Source organism: Prosopis cineraria, unplaced genomic scaffold, assembly GCF_029017545.1.
Source record: "Prosopis cineraria cultivar Desert tree isolate PC_DT_omini unplaced genomic scaffold, ASM2901754v1 PC11, whole genome shotgun sequence".
NCBI lineage: Eukaryota > Viridiplantae > Streptophyta > Magnoliopsida > Fabales > Fabaceae > Prosopis > Prosopis cineraria.
The window spans coordinates 18,427,916-18,444,946 of record NW_026555342.1 but is presented as its reverse complement, the minus strand read 5'-3'; the positions used below and the strand labels follow the sequence as shown (position 1 = coordinate 18,444,946).

Genomic DNA, 17,031 nt, shown 5'->3' with positions numbered 1-17,031 from the left:
CTTATGGTTCCACCCTAGCCATTGTCCATTATACGTCAAATCGATTTTCAACGATATATAATAATATAACCTAGCTAAAAAAAATTATAGCGGTCTAATTATTTTTCATTTTAATATATTTAATAATAAATAAATAGAAGCAATGTAAATGTAGTTTTCTTATATTTAATATTTATTGAATTATGTAAATTCAATTTATTTGTTCTTAACTTTTTAGTTAATTTATATTATATTTTATCAAAATCCTCATATTATCATTATTATCTCCATTTCCGTTGAAAATTCTTGTGCCATTCATTAATGGGTGGTGGAGGTGGGTTGGTGCGAGGAATTGATTCAACTCAACCATTATTGATTTCTTTAATTATCAATGAATCACAATAATCCAAAATACATCTTAGTCAAGGCCAGGATAATGTATTGAGTTAAGGTGGAAATTTCAAAAGTCTTTTTTTTTTTACTTTTAATATAAATTTTTTGTACAATTCAGGAAAAAATCAAAACAAATTCAAAATAGGCCACTTCACAAAATTAAACTTCAATTGACCGTATCTTTTATCTTTTTTAATTTTCAAATGTAATTCTTATAAAATTCACAAAAAGTAAAAATAAAAAAAAATCTCATTTACGTTTTTATTTTATGTCTTGCGCTTTTGAAGTTCTGTCAAGATTTTTATAATAAAAAATATAAAAAAATTAAAAAGTCAAAAGCTGATGGTTTTAGTTTTAGGATTATAGATGAGAGTAATAATAATATATATCAAGAATGGAAAATCACGAAGAATACTATAATAGATTCCCGTTGCACACAAATGATCAACCCTCGATGAAAAAATGTTAATATATAGAGCCTTGAGCAAAAAATTGACCTCCAAGAAAATAATTACGCACACACACACTACATAGTGTCCCATTTCAATGTAGTTTTTCCTTTTGTCAATGTATATGGTAGAATTGCTTTAATTAATGGCTCCTTTTCTTTTGACCAAAAAAATACAAACCTCTTCCTAGAAACTTCAAAAAAAATTTTTCCTTATATCCCTTGTGAAAAAGTGTCATCAATATTGAAGTCAGTAGAGATAAATTTCATCAATTATAGTTGATTAAGAGTCAATGATTTATCTTTTTATTTTCATTTTGTATAACCTAGAAAGGGATATCATGACGGGCTATGAGTATTTTTATTTTTTTAAAATAATAGTATGCTTTAAATCTGTACTTATTTATCATTTTTTCTTTAATGTTTCAATTCTGAATCTTTATCTTCTAAGTGAATGTTTTAAAAGCCAGACTAGGCATTAAACCAAAAAGCCAACGATTCTCAATTTTTATGGTTTAAATAGTTAAACCAATGGTTGGATTGATGATGTGATAATTAAATAAAAATAATATTGTATATAATAAATATAAGGAAAAATCTATTAATAAAATGACATAACATAACTATAACTTAATGACATTGTAAATTATAATTTTATAATTTGTTAAATATAGGAAGATTTTGGTTAAATTAGATATAAGTTGACTCAAAAGTATCTATATTTACACCAACAATTATCAACATCTTTATAAAAAAATGGCTTCAAATCATATTTTATACATATGAATTACCCAAAAATAAAGCTCATTTATAGTAGGATCTAATTTTTGATTTTTTTTAGTTTTTTTAAAATTTTTAAGCTTTTTTAATATTATGTTTAAAACTGTTCAGTTTTCTGAAAACCACTCTAGTTCTCGATTCAACTCTAATTTTTGGCTTAATAGTGGTTTAACTCCAGTCCAATCTAACTCAATCATGAAAATGGTCTTTTGGTTCAAACCGAGCTATTAACAGCTCTAATAGGCGGTCCAACTAATTTGACAGTCCAATTTAATTCGGTTTTTAAATCATTAATCAAAATAGAGAAGCCATTCACATATATGCATATAGTTTGCAGTCCTTTTAAGTTCCGTTTCATACAAAAGGATCATGTATTTCTTTAAAGATGATAAATTATGATGCAGCTTTTGTGAACCATTTGGCTTGTAAATACTGTACTGGAATTTGCTTTTTTTTTTTTAAGACTGTTTACAAACTCTGGGAACAACATGGAGACTTTATTATAATTTATAACCTCGTAGAATATTTTCCATGTCTAACTGGGTATGATCATATTTTGAACCTTGTATCAACAAAAAGCAAAAGACTGGCAACAAATCTAAACTCAGACTTACATTTTACCTAGCTCATTATACAAGAAAGTAAGAAAAACAATACACAAATAGTTAGAGTATACATCAACTATCTCAACTTCACTCTATTTCAGAAATGACAGATAACTCTGGTTTCAATCTCCTTGCTCCATTAACAATGCTTGTTCTGGTTGCATGTGCAGACCCAAAAGGATTAGGAGGCAAAATTAGCTTTTCATCATCTCCTTCCAACATTTGAACCACATTTTTCATGGTTGGACGATTTGCTGGATGCCATTGAATGCACCAAAGTCCGATAATAGATAGTTTTCTTGCAATTTTAGTGTCCTCCTCTTCCTCTATATGGATTTGTATGTCTTCATTGTTCTCTAGAAGATTGTAAATCCATTGTGGGTAGTAAACTTGTTCGGTATTTTCTGCTGTGACATCTGTGATTTTTCTCCCTCCAACCATTTCAAGAAGCAACATTCCATAACTATAAACATCTGATTTATAGGATACATTGCCAAAATTTCGAGAAAATATCTCTGGTGCAATGTAGCCCAAAGTTCCCCTAGCTGTTGTCATTGACACAATGCTTTGATCCTTCGAACACAGTTTGGCCAAACCAAAATCAGATATTTTAGGCGTGAACTTATCATCTAGAAGAATGTTGTGTGGTTTGATATCAAAGTGAAGAATTCGTTTGTCACAATCTTCATGAAGATACTCAATTCCTTTGGCTATGCCAAGAGCAATATCATGAAGCTTTGCCCAACCCAGAAAAAGGTCCTTTCTGTCAGCTGAAGTTATGAATTTCTGCAATGAACCATTAGGTAAGAATTCATAAACCAGAGCTCGTTTGAATCCATCTGCACAGTAGCCAACCAAGCGAGCAACATTGACATGGTGAATTTGACACATTGTTTCCATTTCATTGATGAACTCTCGTCCATTCCCTGTTGAAGTGTTTAGCAGCTTAACAGCAACCAGAATTTCATTAGATAGCTTCCCTTCATAGACAGTTCCATAAGCTCCTTGTCCAAGTTCATCCTTGAATTGATTTGTGATTCGCTTTATATCTGCATAGGAGTACCGAGCTGGCCTCAGTGCTTTGTAATCCTCCAAAAACTGCCTAATTTTCTTGTAACCTTGCCTCTCGAGGCTAGCTGCATAGACCCAATAAATAATAACTCCAACAAATATGAGCAGAAACGGGCCTAGGATTTCACCTACAAATACACCAACATATACAGTATTATTAAAATTGATATTGTGGATCTTTTATCTTCAATGTGCGAAATAAATCGTTTGCTGAAGAATATTTACCAGCAAGTTCTATCTTTTTTGGTGGACCTGAAAAAGTAAATGAACTTCATATCAGCTATGCATAGATTTTAAACTCACAATTCATGAAGTTATTATGATTGGAGGAAAAATTATACCTTTACGAGGGCTTTTGATACATTCAGGTTCACGTTCAACTTTGTCTTCTCTCAATTTACACTGCCCTCCATTTTCTTCACAGTTTCTGCAATCCGGTTTGGGCCAAGATAGACTTATTGTATGGTCACTGTAAATAAATGACTCAGGCACTGATGTGTAACTAGGAATTCTCATGCATGATAACAGAGGGTTGTCCATGATTCTCTCTGTGTACGGTATAGCTAAAACTTCATAGCCAGGAACATCGACGCAAGAAAAGTCCCCCCATTGTCGAAATTCTGAATTTCTACGAGACGTCCCTGAACAGTTGAATAATGCATATCCACCTGATCCATAATTGTAAGTTGACCGAAAAGGAGACGCATATAAAGTGAGATGAGCAAGGCATCCATCAGGATCAGATACAGTTAAGAACTGTGATTTATAGTCTATGCCTTGGACGAAAACCTTGACAGAGGAAGGCAGCTCGAGCACTGTCTTGTTTGTTTCAGTACAGTATACATCAAAGCCAGAACCATAGCCACACGCTTCTGGCTGTTTTCCTTTGAGTCTAAAGGGGAATCGAATCTCTGGTCCATAAACACTACACCTTGATTGTATGCATGGATCATGGAGAACAGGTTCTGCAAAAATAGTTGGAAAGAAACAGAGGAATAAGAACAGGATGGCCAATCGGCCATGCTTGACATGCAAGTGCTGTTTCATTTATCTTTTGTTCTTCAGAAAAATCGTTGCGTATAAAGCTTATACTTGAAACCAAACATGCAGTTATGTGCAAGTTTGAACACTATAGAAAGGGAAAGCAATCACGCCCCCCTCCTGGAGATTTGGAGGTCCCTTCGATGCTATTTGCAGGAAATTTCCCGGAAAAATGATGGAATGAATGGGAGAGTTCCTTCCTCAATGAATGAAACCAATTTTCAAACCTTTCATTTTCTTCCTTTATACAATAAGTCAACATGCAATTCAGCAATTGCTTGGCGGTAGTGGTCGAGTGGGACTCATTGTTGATTCTAAAGGCACCAATAATTGATGTCTTTAAGTCAAGCCGTCTGATATGGAATTTTTTTTTTTTTGGCCAAAGGCTGATGCGGCATTGACTTGGACAAATTCTCAAGACCTGTATTTCGTACTGTATTAGTGTTGGCTCCGAAACATTATCTTGATGAATTATTTTATTATATTCAGTTCCCACTTTTTTAACCTTTTTTACTAGAAAGTGTTTTGTTTACACAGCATGGTGTATATCTTGTGAATCTATTGCAAGTTTCTTTCTGGGGTCTCTCTGTGTTCAATATTATACCAATAATTAATATACAGACGTTAAGTGGAGAAGCAGAGAAGAAAAGCGAAAGGCTCAATGCTAGCCTTCCAAACACGCTATCCTCCTTCAAGAGACCAGAAAAGAACATTATACAAAAGGTAAAATAACGGCAAAAGTTCATTAGAATCCAATATAGTAACTTTATCCACCATCTAATAGACCATTCCACCCCTGCCAATTAATGATGACAATTGTTATAGGCAAATTACATGGGGAAGTTTCCAGGAAAATCACAGGCATTGACAAAAGCAAAAGCTCACCAGCCACCACATCGACAGCCAACATTCTCTGTTGAACAAACCAATCGGACACTATAGTGTGTTGAGAATCATCATCTTGGCTTCAAACACTCACTCCACATTCCACAATCACTTTCTTTAGCATAACAACATAATCATCATACCGATCCCATTCAATAATGTTACCGCAAGTCTTGTTCATCCTTGGGTTCATTGTGACCACTATGTTTCTCTTCAGTTACCCAAGTGTACTTTACGACATCGCAGGTGTATTGCACAGCAACATCTAATATCCCACGCTGCATCGCCATGAATACCCTGAAGATAATAGCAGTCATTACAAATTGACATGCGAAAACAACCAGACAGTAATTTACATATACTATGGTACACCCCGTTTGCAAGCCCTCTTTACAGCTAATTCCACTCTTCAAGCTGTCAGCGTTGGATCCAACAGCAATAATTGCTCCACCATCCTCACTTTTCCTTCCTTCACATACAACAATATCAGCCAACAAGTTGACCAGGAAGAAACAAAAGAAGAGATTGAATACTATCGTTATTATAATCCTTATTATTATTTTGACTATGATTACTTGTTTTATTATTATCATTATGGTTATTATCCGAAAAGGAAAGGAATCATACACCTCAACTGTGAAAATCCAATCTCTTCTATTCAGTACCAGGTCAACGCGGAGCCATGTAGAAAAGAAGGGCATTATTCACATGTTTTAGCATTAAATGCAAGCGTTTTTCAGGTGCCAGAATTTTGCAGCATTGACTTCACACTGAGGGTACTGCCTCGAAGGCCCAGGACATGCAATCAGAAATGTTCGAATCCGAAAGAACAGATTGAGGAGGTGAAGGGGCTTCAAGTCAGATGGCAACCAATCCCCTGCGTGGATACTGATCGCTTCATCATGTCGGAGAATGATGGGCCCATCAAGGAAGGTGAGTTTGCTATTGTGGTCGCTATAACTAGTTAAAGAAATTGTACTGGCACCAAAGTTTTAACTGAAATACTGGTTAAAAAAAAAAAGTGTTTTAACTGAAATATTCAAGGCTGGCTAGCTACTCATGTCCACTATACATTTTTCATTTCTTGATCTTATAAATAAGAGTGACTATGGGCAGCATTACATGAAAAGGTATATTAATTTTCACTTCATTTAATCTGTTATGGTTATTAGTTTTAGACATTAATTTATGAGTACACTTACAGAGCCCACATTATGCAGATGAAAATATTTGGATGGTCGTCTCCTATGTTGGTAAGCATCTAAATTTCATTTTTTTTTTAATTTAGATAAATTTAAATTCTATAAGAAACATCATTGTTACACACACACACAATGAAATTCTTCTTTTTCCTTGAAGCTATTACATAATCTAATCATTTTCTATTTTGCTTTTCACTTGTCATACTATCAATCATCAACAGGGTCTCTGGCTGTTTCTCACTGTAAGACCTCTCTATTCCTTTGGTTTTTCTTCTGGCCTCTTACCTATCCCAAATTGTTTGATGTCAGACAATTCAAGATTTTATACTATTAGGCGCTCCTTAAAGAACGTAATTCATCACTTGCATTTAACATTCAAAAGTAAATTATGGTTTTACTAGAGCCCAACTCAAGTGTTGACGCTGAAGATCGCCCACTGGGCTTATACCTCTATTACTCTCTCACTTTCTGTTTAGGGATTTAAACACTACTTTTTTATGCCTACTTCGTCTGTACATAGCATTAAACATAGGAGATTTGTTTAGATTTATCTTGATTTTATAATGATTATGTACCTCGACCAGATCCTAGATTTAATAGAGAGCAAGGGTTTGTGCCTCTATAAAGTGTAAGCTTACCTCAGTGAATAAACAAGTATTTTTCTGGCATCAAACTCTACATCAAGGTACTTAAACTAAAAACTATATTAATAGGGAATGATGTTTTATAATTCTGAGAGGAGAGAGAAGGAAAGAGAGGGAAGGGGAGAGAGAGAGAGAGAATTGAGAGAAGAACAAGAGGAATCAAGGGGGGAAGGTAATAGGAAATAAAGAATCCGAGAAATGCGCACTGAATTACTTCACTGACATTTACAAATCAGAATCTGAACACAACATATGCTTGTATCCTATTCATAGGCTCAATACCTTTCAACCACTCTAACGATCATTTTCTTATCATTATCCTAACAAACTTTAGAATTCATATTCCCGTCACTTACAAAATTACTATTACACAATAATAACCACCCAAAAAAAAAACAGAGATGAAAGTGAGGCAATTTTTGTTGGAATTGAAACAGAGAAGATGCTTCTACATCTGGTAACCTCTTCCACTAGTGCTTCAGTAATAATGTGCCCTTTGCATTTGCCAATTCTCTTGTTCAGAATTTTCTCAGGTTCTGAACTTGTAGGAAGTTCTGGCCAATCTTTTGGATCGCGTCTTTGCTATACAGAATGGGTCTGGCCACCGTTTTAATATGGAAACATGGAATGTTAGGTGGATCCTTGTCTCTTGTGGTAGCTCTAGCTCTAGCCTGGATGGTGTCTTTGCTTTACAGCCCCAATCCTTTCTAGCACCTTGTAGAGACCAAGATATCTAGGAGCTAATTCTAAGAGCTCCTTGATGCTGATAAAATTGTCTATAGAGTTGTAGTTTTGGGAAAACCCATTGTCCCACAGCATACTCCCTATCTGTTCAGTGAAAGTCAGCCCTTTGCCTCATTAAGCTTTCTTCACAGTGTACATGATGTTTTAGAATCCCCATCATCTCTTCTTTAGCTGTAAAGCTTCGGTCTATCACTTCCAAAAAGGAATTTGTAGGTTTCATAAATTTATTCCACAAATTGAGGAGTACGAGACAGAACTATATATCCCAGTTCCAGAAACTCCAAAACAATCAAACAGATTGACTAGAAGATAAGATAAAACAATCTAATCTCTTATAATCCCATATAATTAGGGGTATAACAGAAAAATTTTAAAACTAAATAGGACTTAAATAGTTTAAATAAAAATCTGAATATTGGGCTTGTTGGACTTGTGCCCAAGACGCCATCCAACACTCCCCTCAAGCTGGCGAATATATATAAAGCATTCCCTGCTAGCTACTCAATACATCAAATCTCTTGTGTGGAAGCACCTTGATAAGATAAGCAACTTAAGACTTAGAACGAACATAGTTCAAAGCCACAATGCTTGCTTGTAGTTTTTCTTTTATAAAGTGCCTATCTATCTCCACACATTTAGTCTTGTCATGATGTATAGGATTATTTGCAACACTATTGCTGCCTTGCCATCACTCCACATTTGAATTGGAAGGTGAAGTTCAAGTTTGACTTCCTTGAGTACCCCAAGGAACCATATTCCCTCACATATACTAAGTGCTACAGCTCTATATTCAAATTCTACACTACTTCATGAAACTAAAGGTTGTTTCTAGCTTCTCCACGTCACAAGGTTCCCTATAGATAAGTAAAGTAACTTGTGGTAGATCCATCATCCAGGAAACCACTATAGTTAGCATCTATATAGATTTCCAGTCCTCTAGAGCTGCTCTCGTTGAAAAAGACTCCCTTTAACAGGATTCATCTTCACGTATCTTAGAATTGCACATAATGTCTCGAGATGTTCTTCTTATGGGCTACTAGCAAATTGACTCACCACCCTTACAGGGTAATTGATGTGTGGCCTTGTATGTGAGAGGTATATCAGTTTTCTTACACGTCTCTGATATCTTTCTTTGTCTACTACAACACCATCATCTTTGGTTTCTCATTTGATACCAAGATCCATAGGAGTACCTAATGGCTTGGCACATAGCATCCTAGTTTCCTGTAGTAAGTCTAAGGCGTATTTTTTCTATGATACAACCACTCCCTTTGTTGATCTTGCCACTTCCATCACTAGGAAGTATTTCAAATGGCCCAAATCTTTCATTCCCTTACTAGAATCTTCTTGAGATTTTGGATTCCTTCATTGTCATCACCTGTTAGGATAATATCATCTACAAATATGATTAATACTGTCATCTTACTACCTGCATGCTTAACAAACATGGTATGGTCAGTTTGACATTGCAAGAAACCCAATTTTATCACACACTTTGTAAATCTTTCAAACCAGGCTCTTGGAGACTGTTTTAAGCCATACAACAACTTATACAATCTACACACTACATTTGTAGTATTAGGACAATTCGCCCCTTTGGGAACATCCATATATACTTCTTCCACATATCCATCAAGAAATGCATTCTTGATATCAAGTTGATACAAAGGCCAATCAGGATTGGCTACTATAGAAAGTAGTACCCTTATGGCATTCAATTTTGCAACTAGAACAAATGTTTCTTGATAATCTATACCATAAATCTGAGTGAATCCTCTTGTTACCAAACAAGCTTTATATTTATTTATGCTGCCATCTGGGTTATATTTTATAGTGAATATCCACCTGCAGCCTACAAATGATTTCCCTTTGGGAAAAGTAGTCAATTTCTCAAGGACCCTGAATTCATCACTTATTGTCTCCATCCATCTAGGATCTGACATGGCTTCTTGATGTGATGTTGGCAACCTCTCATGATCAATATTGGTAGCAAATAATCTATAATTAGGTGACAAATTGCAGTATGAAACAAACCTGTCAATAGAATGCTTGGTGCATGAACGTGCTCCCTTCCAAATAGCAATAGGCCAACTCAAATCACCAGCAACCGGGCTTGGTTCAGATTCCTGACTTCGCCTCAGAGTGTTTTGGGGGTATATTACCTTCCATCTGCTGTTGCTGCCTTGAATATGATTCATCTTCTTCAGCTTGTTCCTCATACTAGCTTTCCTCCTCTGATTCCTCTTTATTGTGATCAACAATATCTTATTCAGGTGCAGGGATAGCTTGTGAGAGAGTTGTAGGTATAGTTTCAGATGTAGGCAAGAAAGATAAAGTAGATTCCAGCATAGTTTGAGCCTCATGGTGGAGTCAGAGATCTGGTTGGAGTTCATTCGGAAATTGTTGGACTGGCACAGGTCTGTAGGTATGCTTAAAAAATCAACTTCCCCATGATTCTCCCCCTGAATTGATTTTTCAGAATAATAAGGAATATCCTCAACAAAAGTTACATCAAGGGGGACAAACATTTTTCTCAATGTAGGGGGGTAGCACCTATATCCTTTTTGGTTATGAGAATATCCAACAAAGATGCACTTAAAGGTCTTTGGATCTAGTTTGGTTCTATTGTAATTATGGACGTAAGAAACACACCCAAACACTTTCTATGGGAGAGAGGATATAAGATCGTTATTTGGGCAGGTTTGGGTCAAAACTTGCAAAGAAGACTGAAAGTTGAGGGTTTTAGAAGGCAATCTATTAGCTAAATATGCTGCTGTCAAAACAGCTTCTCCCCAAAATAACTTTGGAACATTATATGTCACCAATAAGTCTCTTGTAATTTCAACTAGTTGTCTATTCTTCCCTTTTGCAGTGTCGTCCTGTTGTGGTGTGTAAACACAGGTGGTTTGATGGATAATACCATTTTCTCTAATATATTGTGCGGTTTGATGGTATTGCTTAAATATTTGCAACATGTCAGATTTGTCATGCATCAAAAGAATCCAAGTCAAACAGGTATATATGATTGTCAATAAACATTACAAAGCATTTTGGATGGTCCCCATTTGTCACTGTGAATCAAAGAAAAAGGTTGAGGAGGGTTTATGTGGCCGCGGAGAGTAAGATGTGTGAGCATGCTTTGATAATTGGCAAGTATCAAAATGAAGAGGAATATTTTCATTTAATAAACTTAGAAACAACTTTGACATATAATTGAAGCTAAGATGTCCTATTCTATACTGCATCAACATCAACTCTTTATTCAAAATACCTGTAGAAAGAACCATTTTTGCTCTCTGTTCATAGTGACTTTCAAGGTAATATAACCCTTCAAACTCCTCAGCATTGCCACTCATCTTCCCCGAGCCCAATTCCTGAAATACAATAATTTAACACCGCACTTGCTGGTTTTTGTCACCTTTGTAATAGATAATAAATTGCATTTGAGATCAGAAGCATGAAGTACATCAATTAGAATATAGGAACGAGCTGAAGAGTGCCAATTCCTAAAGCTCTAGTGTGAGTGCCATCATCAACTTTAATGTTAATTCCTCTATAGGGTTTGATCTCACTAAATAGAGATAAATTATAAGTCACATGATCTGTTGCACCCAAATCCACAACCCATGAATTGGGTCTCAAAGCCCTAACTTTGAGTGCTTGAATATATTTGCCTATTTGTGCCAGATTACCCATATTTATCATTCTTTCAGGCATGGCATTGGCACTGCTGTATTTTTCAAGTAGCTTCCTCAAACTACAAACTTCTAACGCACTCAACCCTGTAGGTTCACCAGCATCTGATGCCTTCTTGACCAACAGTATATCCCTTGCTATCTGGTCTGGACCTATCTCAGCTGTTTTGTGGCTTTCTATGTAGTTTCTAGCAAATATCTCAAGTATGACCATTTTTACGACAATGGTCACACCAACCCTTTCCTTGCCTTCTCCCTCTGCCTTCGGAATTTTCTCCTTATACTGCTAAGGCCAAGGATTCAGAGTAGTTTAGAGCACTCCGAGTAAAGTAATTTCCACTATCTTCAAACTTTACCACGTGAAATGCCTCACAAAGCATAGGTAGAGGCTGAGAGTCCATTATTCTTCCACAAATGTCTTCAAACTTTGGGTGTAGACCAAGCAAGAAGTCATAAGGTCGTTCCCTGTCCACCAATTTCTTACATATCACATGATCAGCCGTGCATATTTGCTACAAAATTTTTTGCAACATTGAATAATAGATTAGCAGCCTTTGCTCCCCCTGTTTAAGGTCTTTAATCATACCTTTCAGTTGAAATAGAGCAGTTGTATTCTCTATTGCTGAATAGGTATCGCAGGCTGAATCCCAAATCTCCTTAGCTGTCTTTACAAGTGAATACTCCTAGCTTATGTTTGCACTCATGGAGTTTACCAGCCATGTCATCACCATGATATTTTTGGTGTACCCTGACTCAAAACTTTGGGTCGTCTGCTATTGGTTGTGAAGCATCAACCAAGTATTTCTCCTTTCCCTTTCCCCTCAAAAACATGAGCACACTTTGCAACCATTGGAGATAATTATCTCCATTGAGTTTGTGCCAGATAGGGAAGGAGTCGTTAGCACTACTCAACATCTGGGACTGCTCAGTTTCCGTCAATGCACTGCTAGAGACTTAAATTGATGGGAATTACTCCTTTAGGAAACACTAACCGTATCAAAGATATAACTTCCACTATGATGAACACAGTTACTCAACCAGACGCTGACAACTATAAAGTAACAAATGCAAAATAATAAATAAAAACAAGTTAGGGATCAGTGAGCGCCTAAACCTTCATTACATTATTTAAAAATTTACTTCCATCAATAAGAAATTCCCCTTTCAATGTTTGGGAGGGGAAAACATTGGACAGCACTGACATTTGCCTAAGTGAAACTGATTGAATTGAATTGAAATTCTCCAGAAGTTTTGTTTTGCTTCATTCTTTTCTGTTAATTTGTCTTTCCTTTTTTTCCTTTTATAATTTCCTTTTTTTTTGGCAGTTATCCTTTGGTCTGCAGCAAAATTTGTTCTGGGATTCCCCATTGCCGTTGGGTTTCTAATATATAAAATCAGAAGGAGGCATTTATCTGAGTATGACGACATTGAAGACTTCCTACGAAGTCACAGCAATTTAGTGCCCATCAAATACTCTTACTCTGACATAAAAAGGATAACAAAAAATTTCAAACATAAGTTAGGAGAAGGAGGCTATGGTTCTGTATATAAAGGAAAGCTTCAAAGCAAGCGTGGAGTGGCTGTTAAGCTATTAGGAAAGTCAACAACTGATGGACATGATTTCATCAATGAAGTTGCCACCATTGGAACTATTCGTCATTTAAATGTGGTGCAATTGATAGGATTTTGTGCAGAGAGAAGAAAGCAAGCTCTTGTCTATGAGTTCATGCCAAATGGATCTCTTGATAAATACATACTTTCTGAGCATGGAAAATTATCAATAAATTGTGAGAAAATTAATGATATTTCTTTAGGGGTGGCTCGTGGAATTGAATACCTGCATAAAGGTTGTGACAAGCAAATCCTAAACTTTGATATCAAGCCTCACAACATTCTTCTTGATGAGAATTTTGCTCCCAAGATCTCAGACTTTGGATTGGCAAAATTAGATCCAGCAGATAAAAGTATTGTGTCTCTAACTGCAGCTAGAGGCACAATGGGATACATGGCTCCTGAATTGTTATATAAAAACATTGGAGGCATCTCACACAAGGCCGATGTTTATAGTTTTGGGATGATGTTGATGGAAATGGCAGGAAGAAGAAAGAACTATGATATTGTGCAGAATTCTTGGCAGACTTACTTTGCAAAATGGGTTCATGATCAGTTCGAAGAAACAATACTTAAAAACAATGCCACAGAAGAAGAGAAGAAGATAGCACAGAAATTGATTACCGTGGCTTTTAGTTGCATTCAGCTGAGCCCAAGTGATCGCCCCTCAATGAGCAGAGTAGTAGAGATGCTTCAAGGAGATGTTGAAGCATCAGAGATTCTGCCACCAGAACCTTCAGAGGATAGTGCAAGAGACAGTTCAATTTGAGCATAAGATGTGTGAAAATGAAATAATTTTTGTCAGAAACAGGTATGATCTATCATGAATTTACATTGAGTCGAACCGCCATGTACATGAAGTAGTGCATCATCTGTTAAGCCATTTTGTATTCAACAAACTAGCATCATAGCACATGCGGTTTCCAGAGTTAAATTACAATAGCCTTTTAGATATAACATATTTATGCTATCTATCTATCTATATCTGTGTGTGTGTGTGTGCGTGTGTGTGCACGCATTTACACGCACGCGCACACACGCACACACACATTAATTTAAGAAATATTGTAAACTAAACTCTAGATTATTTTCTCATAATTTTAAAATTTTCATGCATTAGTTATGCAGTGTACTATTTAAAAGCCAAAGGAATTTGTCCTAACGCCAGTTTATTTATCAATGCATTACACGCCCCTATTCATTTGCAAAAATTACCAAATCTTCCCAAATCTTTTCACCGTAAAATCCAAAACCAGTTCGACGAAGATGATGGAAGTACAACTAGCAAAAAATGCTCATCTGATTTACAGTCGTGGATGTACAGTTTTTCAATTTGCAGCTTGGCGGCACTCACTCTTGTTCGTAGCTTGAAATCATCGTGTGAAAGTGCATTTTTCGGGAATCCTTTTTCTCGCCACTTCATGGAACTGTTGGAAGCAATACTCTCCTCCGTACGCGAGAAATTTTTTTTTTTTTTTTTGGGGGGGCCCAAATTCGTATGCGAGAACGAAGATTGCAACGACAACAAGAACTAATACGAAGAGAGGCTACTCAAACAGAACGATTTAAGGGCCCTAATGGGCTTTCCTTTCTTTTTTGGATAGGCCGAAATCAAAGATCCAAACGGGCCCAAAAGTATCTGTCATTCTTTTGGGTAAAAATCAGTCCTTTTTTGTTTCTTTGCCAAACATTTCTGTGACTGTCGTACATACTCAGGCCATCCGAATAAGCTAATTACTTGCATGTGTTGGTCCTTCTAGAAAGGGCTATAAGCACTTAAATATGATACCTTGAGTTTGATATCTTTGGAAGAGCTATATTCAATTTGCTCAATAATGTTCAAATCTAACCCAATTAGGTAAATATATTAAAAATAATAATAATGATAAATTTAAATTCCAAGCTGCTTCATGTTTCATACTATTAAATTAAACAATTTTTTTAAATAAACTTAATACAATGTTTAATAAGTAAAAAATTGTTTTTTATAAAAGAAATGAAAAATACACCTCTTTCATTTTCTTTCTATAGATACATTTTCCATTTCCTTTCTAAACAATATTTCCCATATACCAAACATATAAATAGTTAACAAGTAAAAAGTTAAATGTATTTAAAAAACATAATTATTAATAGTTTTAAGTTTGGTTTCATATAATTAAACCTACCCTTGTGGCTAGTGATTGTGTGAACTGTAATAGTTTACATTACATTTGTAATATTGCTATTTCTTTTTGTGTGGAATCAAAGCTAGAAAGACAAGGGACATTTGATGCCTTGTTTATCTACCCCTAATGAAAATTATTGAGGAGAGGAAAAACTGGTCGATGCTTATTAAGAATTTTATTTGAAATCCAACTATTAAAATTAATTTTTGATGATTTATATCTAATATAATGGAAAAAACAATAACCAGCCTTTGTTTCTAGTTCCCGTAATTTATTTTCATGGTATTTATATGCTGGGTTTTTGGTTGTTGGGTGGGCATGCCAAAGGAGATGTCCTCAAACCGTGAGTCCCCAGGGTTCTTTAATTTGTCACGAATTTCTTGAATACAAGTAATTAAAAATAAAGAAAATGAGATGAAGCAAGCAAAAGAAACTGCAAAATTGGAGCAAACATAACACTATGGATCTGTTTGGTCACAAGAATATTCAGCCATGAAATAGTAGTCATGTCACCATTCCTTCTTTCCTCATATTTGGTTGCTTTTACAGATAAGGAGTGACTTCTCCCATGAACAAGGGTTACCATATTTTTAGGAGTGGAGATTATACCTTTAAAAAAAATGAGAGAAATCTTGTCACCTGCCTTGATTTTAAATGTATTAACATTTTCTTGAGCCTTTAGAAGTTTCTATTATTTTGGGAAACATTGGCCAACTTTACACTCAATGTTTGCATGTGGGCATGTTGCTTCTAGTCGATTCAGAAATGATACTCGGGTCTAGTTTCTGGGTTCGGGTTCTACTGAGTTGGCTGCTGTTTCTTTTTCTAGTTAAAAAATTATGTGGTTCGTGGAGCTTTTGGTATTTTACTGCAACCAATTTAAGTGGGCCTCAGAAAGAATGTGGGTCTTCCAACTCACTGTGTCGTCGTTCATGCCCAAATCATTTAGGATTATGTGGCTCCATGCATGATTCTTCAGACGTGACAATGTAGCTTAAAGACACAGAGAAGAGGAAGACTTCGGAAATTGAAATTTCTGACCCAACGTCGTCTTATCACTCAGCAAAGGAACTCAAATTTAGGGCTCATCATTACTCTGAGCCTTCATTAAGAGGGGATTATACAGTGACTATTGTCATTGCTCTAGTTTCTTCAAGGCTCAATGGGAGAACATTTGTTATGATGAGTTGTCGTTCTTTTAACTCCTCCTAGCTCTTCTCATATTCATGGTCGCGTCATATATCCAGGGTTCGTCTTACAAATTGCACCACCCCATGCACATTGTTCTCAATCTCATCTCGAAAAGCATGTAACCAAGGTCTAATGAGTGGTTGGGCTTTTTTGTCTTCTGTCTCTATAAATCAGAGGCTTCTCACATGGTGGGTGCATCAAGCTTCTAGTTTCTCTACACTTCTTTCATCCATGGCTGCTCTTACGGAAACCATGCACTTTGACTCCTTCAACATGTTCTTTCGTTGTTGGCGTTCCTTTGCTTTCATTGGCTTGGGATCATTACTGGTGATCTCTTTATCTTGCTTGAGCATAATGTGTTGTAATTATTATGTAAGTGTGTCAAAAGAGAAGTCCCATATTACTCACATGAGTAAAACTTCTAGTGTATATATAAAGGAATAAAAGTGAGCTAGAAATGGGCATGGAAGAGAAGTTAACTTGCACGTATATCATAGGCTGACAAAAAGCAATTACAATTGAAAACAGCTGATTTTTCTTGCGCATGAGTTAAAGAGGCACTGGTTTTTTTCCT

At 35.7% G+C, this 17,031-nt stretch overlaps 2 protein-coding genes across 5 annotated transcripts; one reads left to right on the top strand and one right to left on the bottom strand.

Annotated features, from left to right (window-relative positions):
- Window positions 1-2,078: 2,078 nt before the first annotated feature.
- On the bottom strand, window positions 2,079-14,585 carry LOC129285588 (rust resistance kinase Lr10-like). Of its 4 annotated transcripts, XM_054921330.1 has the most exons (8): window positions 14,314-14,578; window positions 13,723-13,832; window positions 11,064-11,166; window positions 9,827-10,056; window positions 5,203-5,499; window positions 3,618-4,241; window positions 3,502-3,528; window positions 2,079-3,404 (listed from the first exon to the last, which is right to left on the bottom strand). In XM_054921330.1, the coding sequence occupies exons 5-8, from the start codon at window positions 5,225-5,227 to the stop codon at window positions 2,293-2,295; spliced, it is 1,788 nt and encodes a 595-aa protein (XP_054777305.1). In that variant the 5' UTR covers window positions 5,228-5,499; window positions 9,827-10,056; window positions 11,064-11,166; window positions 13,723-13,832; window positions 14,314-14,578; the 3' UTR covers window positions 2,079-2,292. The 4 variants fall into 4 exon arrangements, with proteins under 4 accessions (XP_054777305.1, XP_054777308.1, XP_054777306.1 ...); XM_054921333.1 differs by lacking the exons at window positions 9,827-10,056; window positions 11,064-11,166 and having other exon boundaries at window positions 14,453-14,585; XM_054921331.1 differs by lacking the exons at window positions 9,827-10,056; window positions 11,064-11,166.
- On the top strand, window positions 5,663-14,028 carry LOC129285589 (rust resistance kinase Lr10-like). Its single transcript, XM_054921334.1, has 4 exons — window positions 5,663-6,135; window positions 6,423-6,455; window positions 6,626-6,646; window positions 12,813-14,028. Exons 1-4 carry the CDS (start codon window positions 6,105-6,107, stop codon window positions 13,865-13,867), a joined length of 1,140 nt encoding a protein of 379 aa, XP_054777309.1. The 5' UTR covers window positions 5,663-6,104; the 3' UTR covers window positions 13,868-14,028.
- Window positions 14,586-17,031: the final 2,446 nt, after the last annotated feature.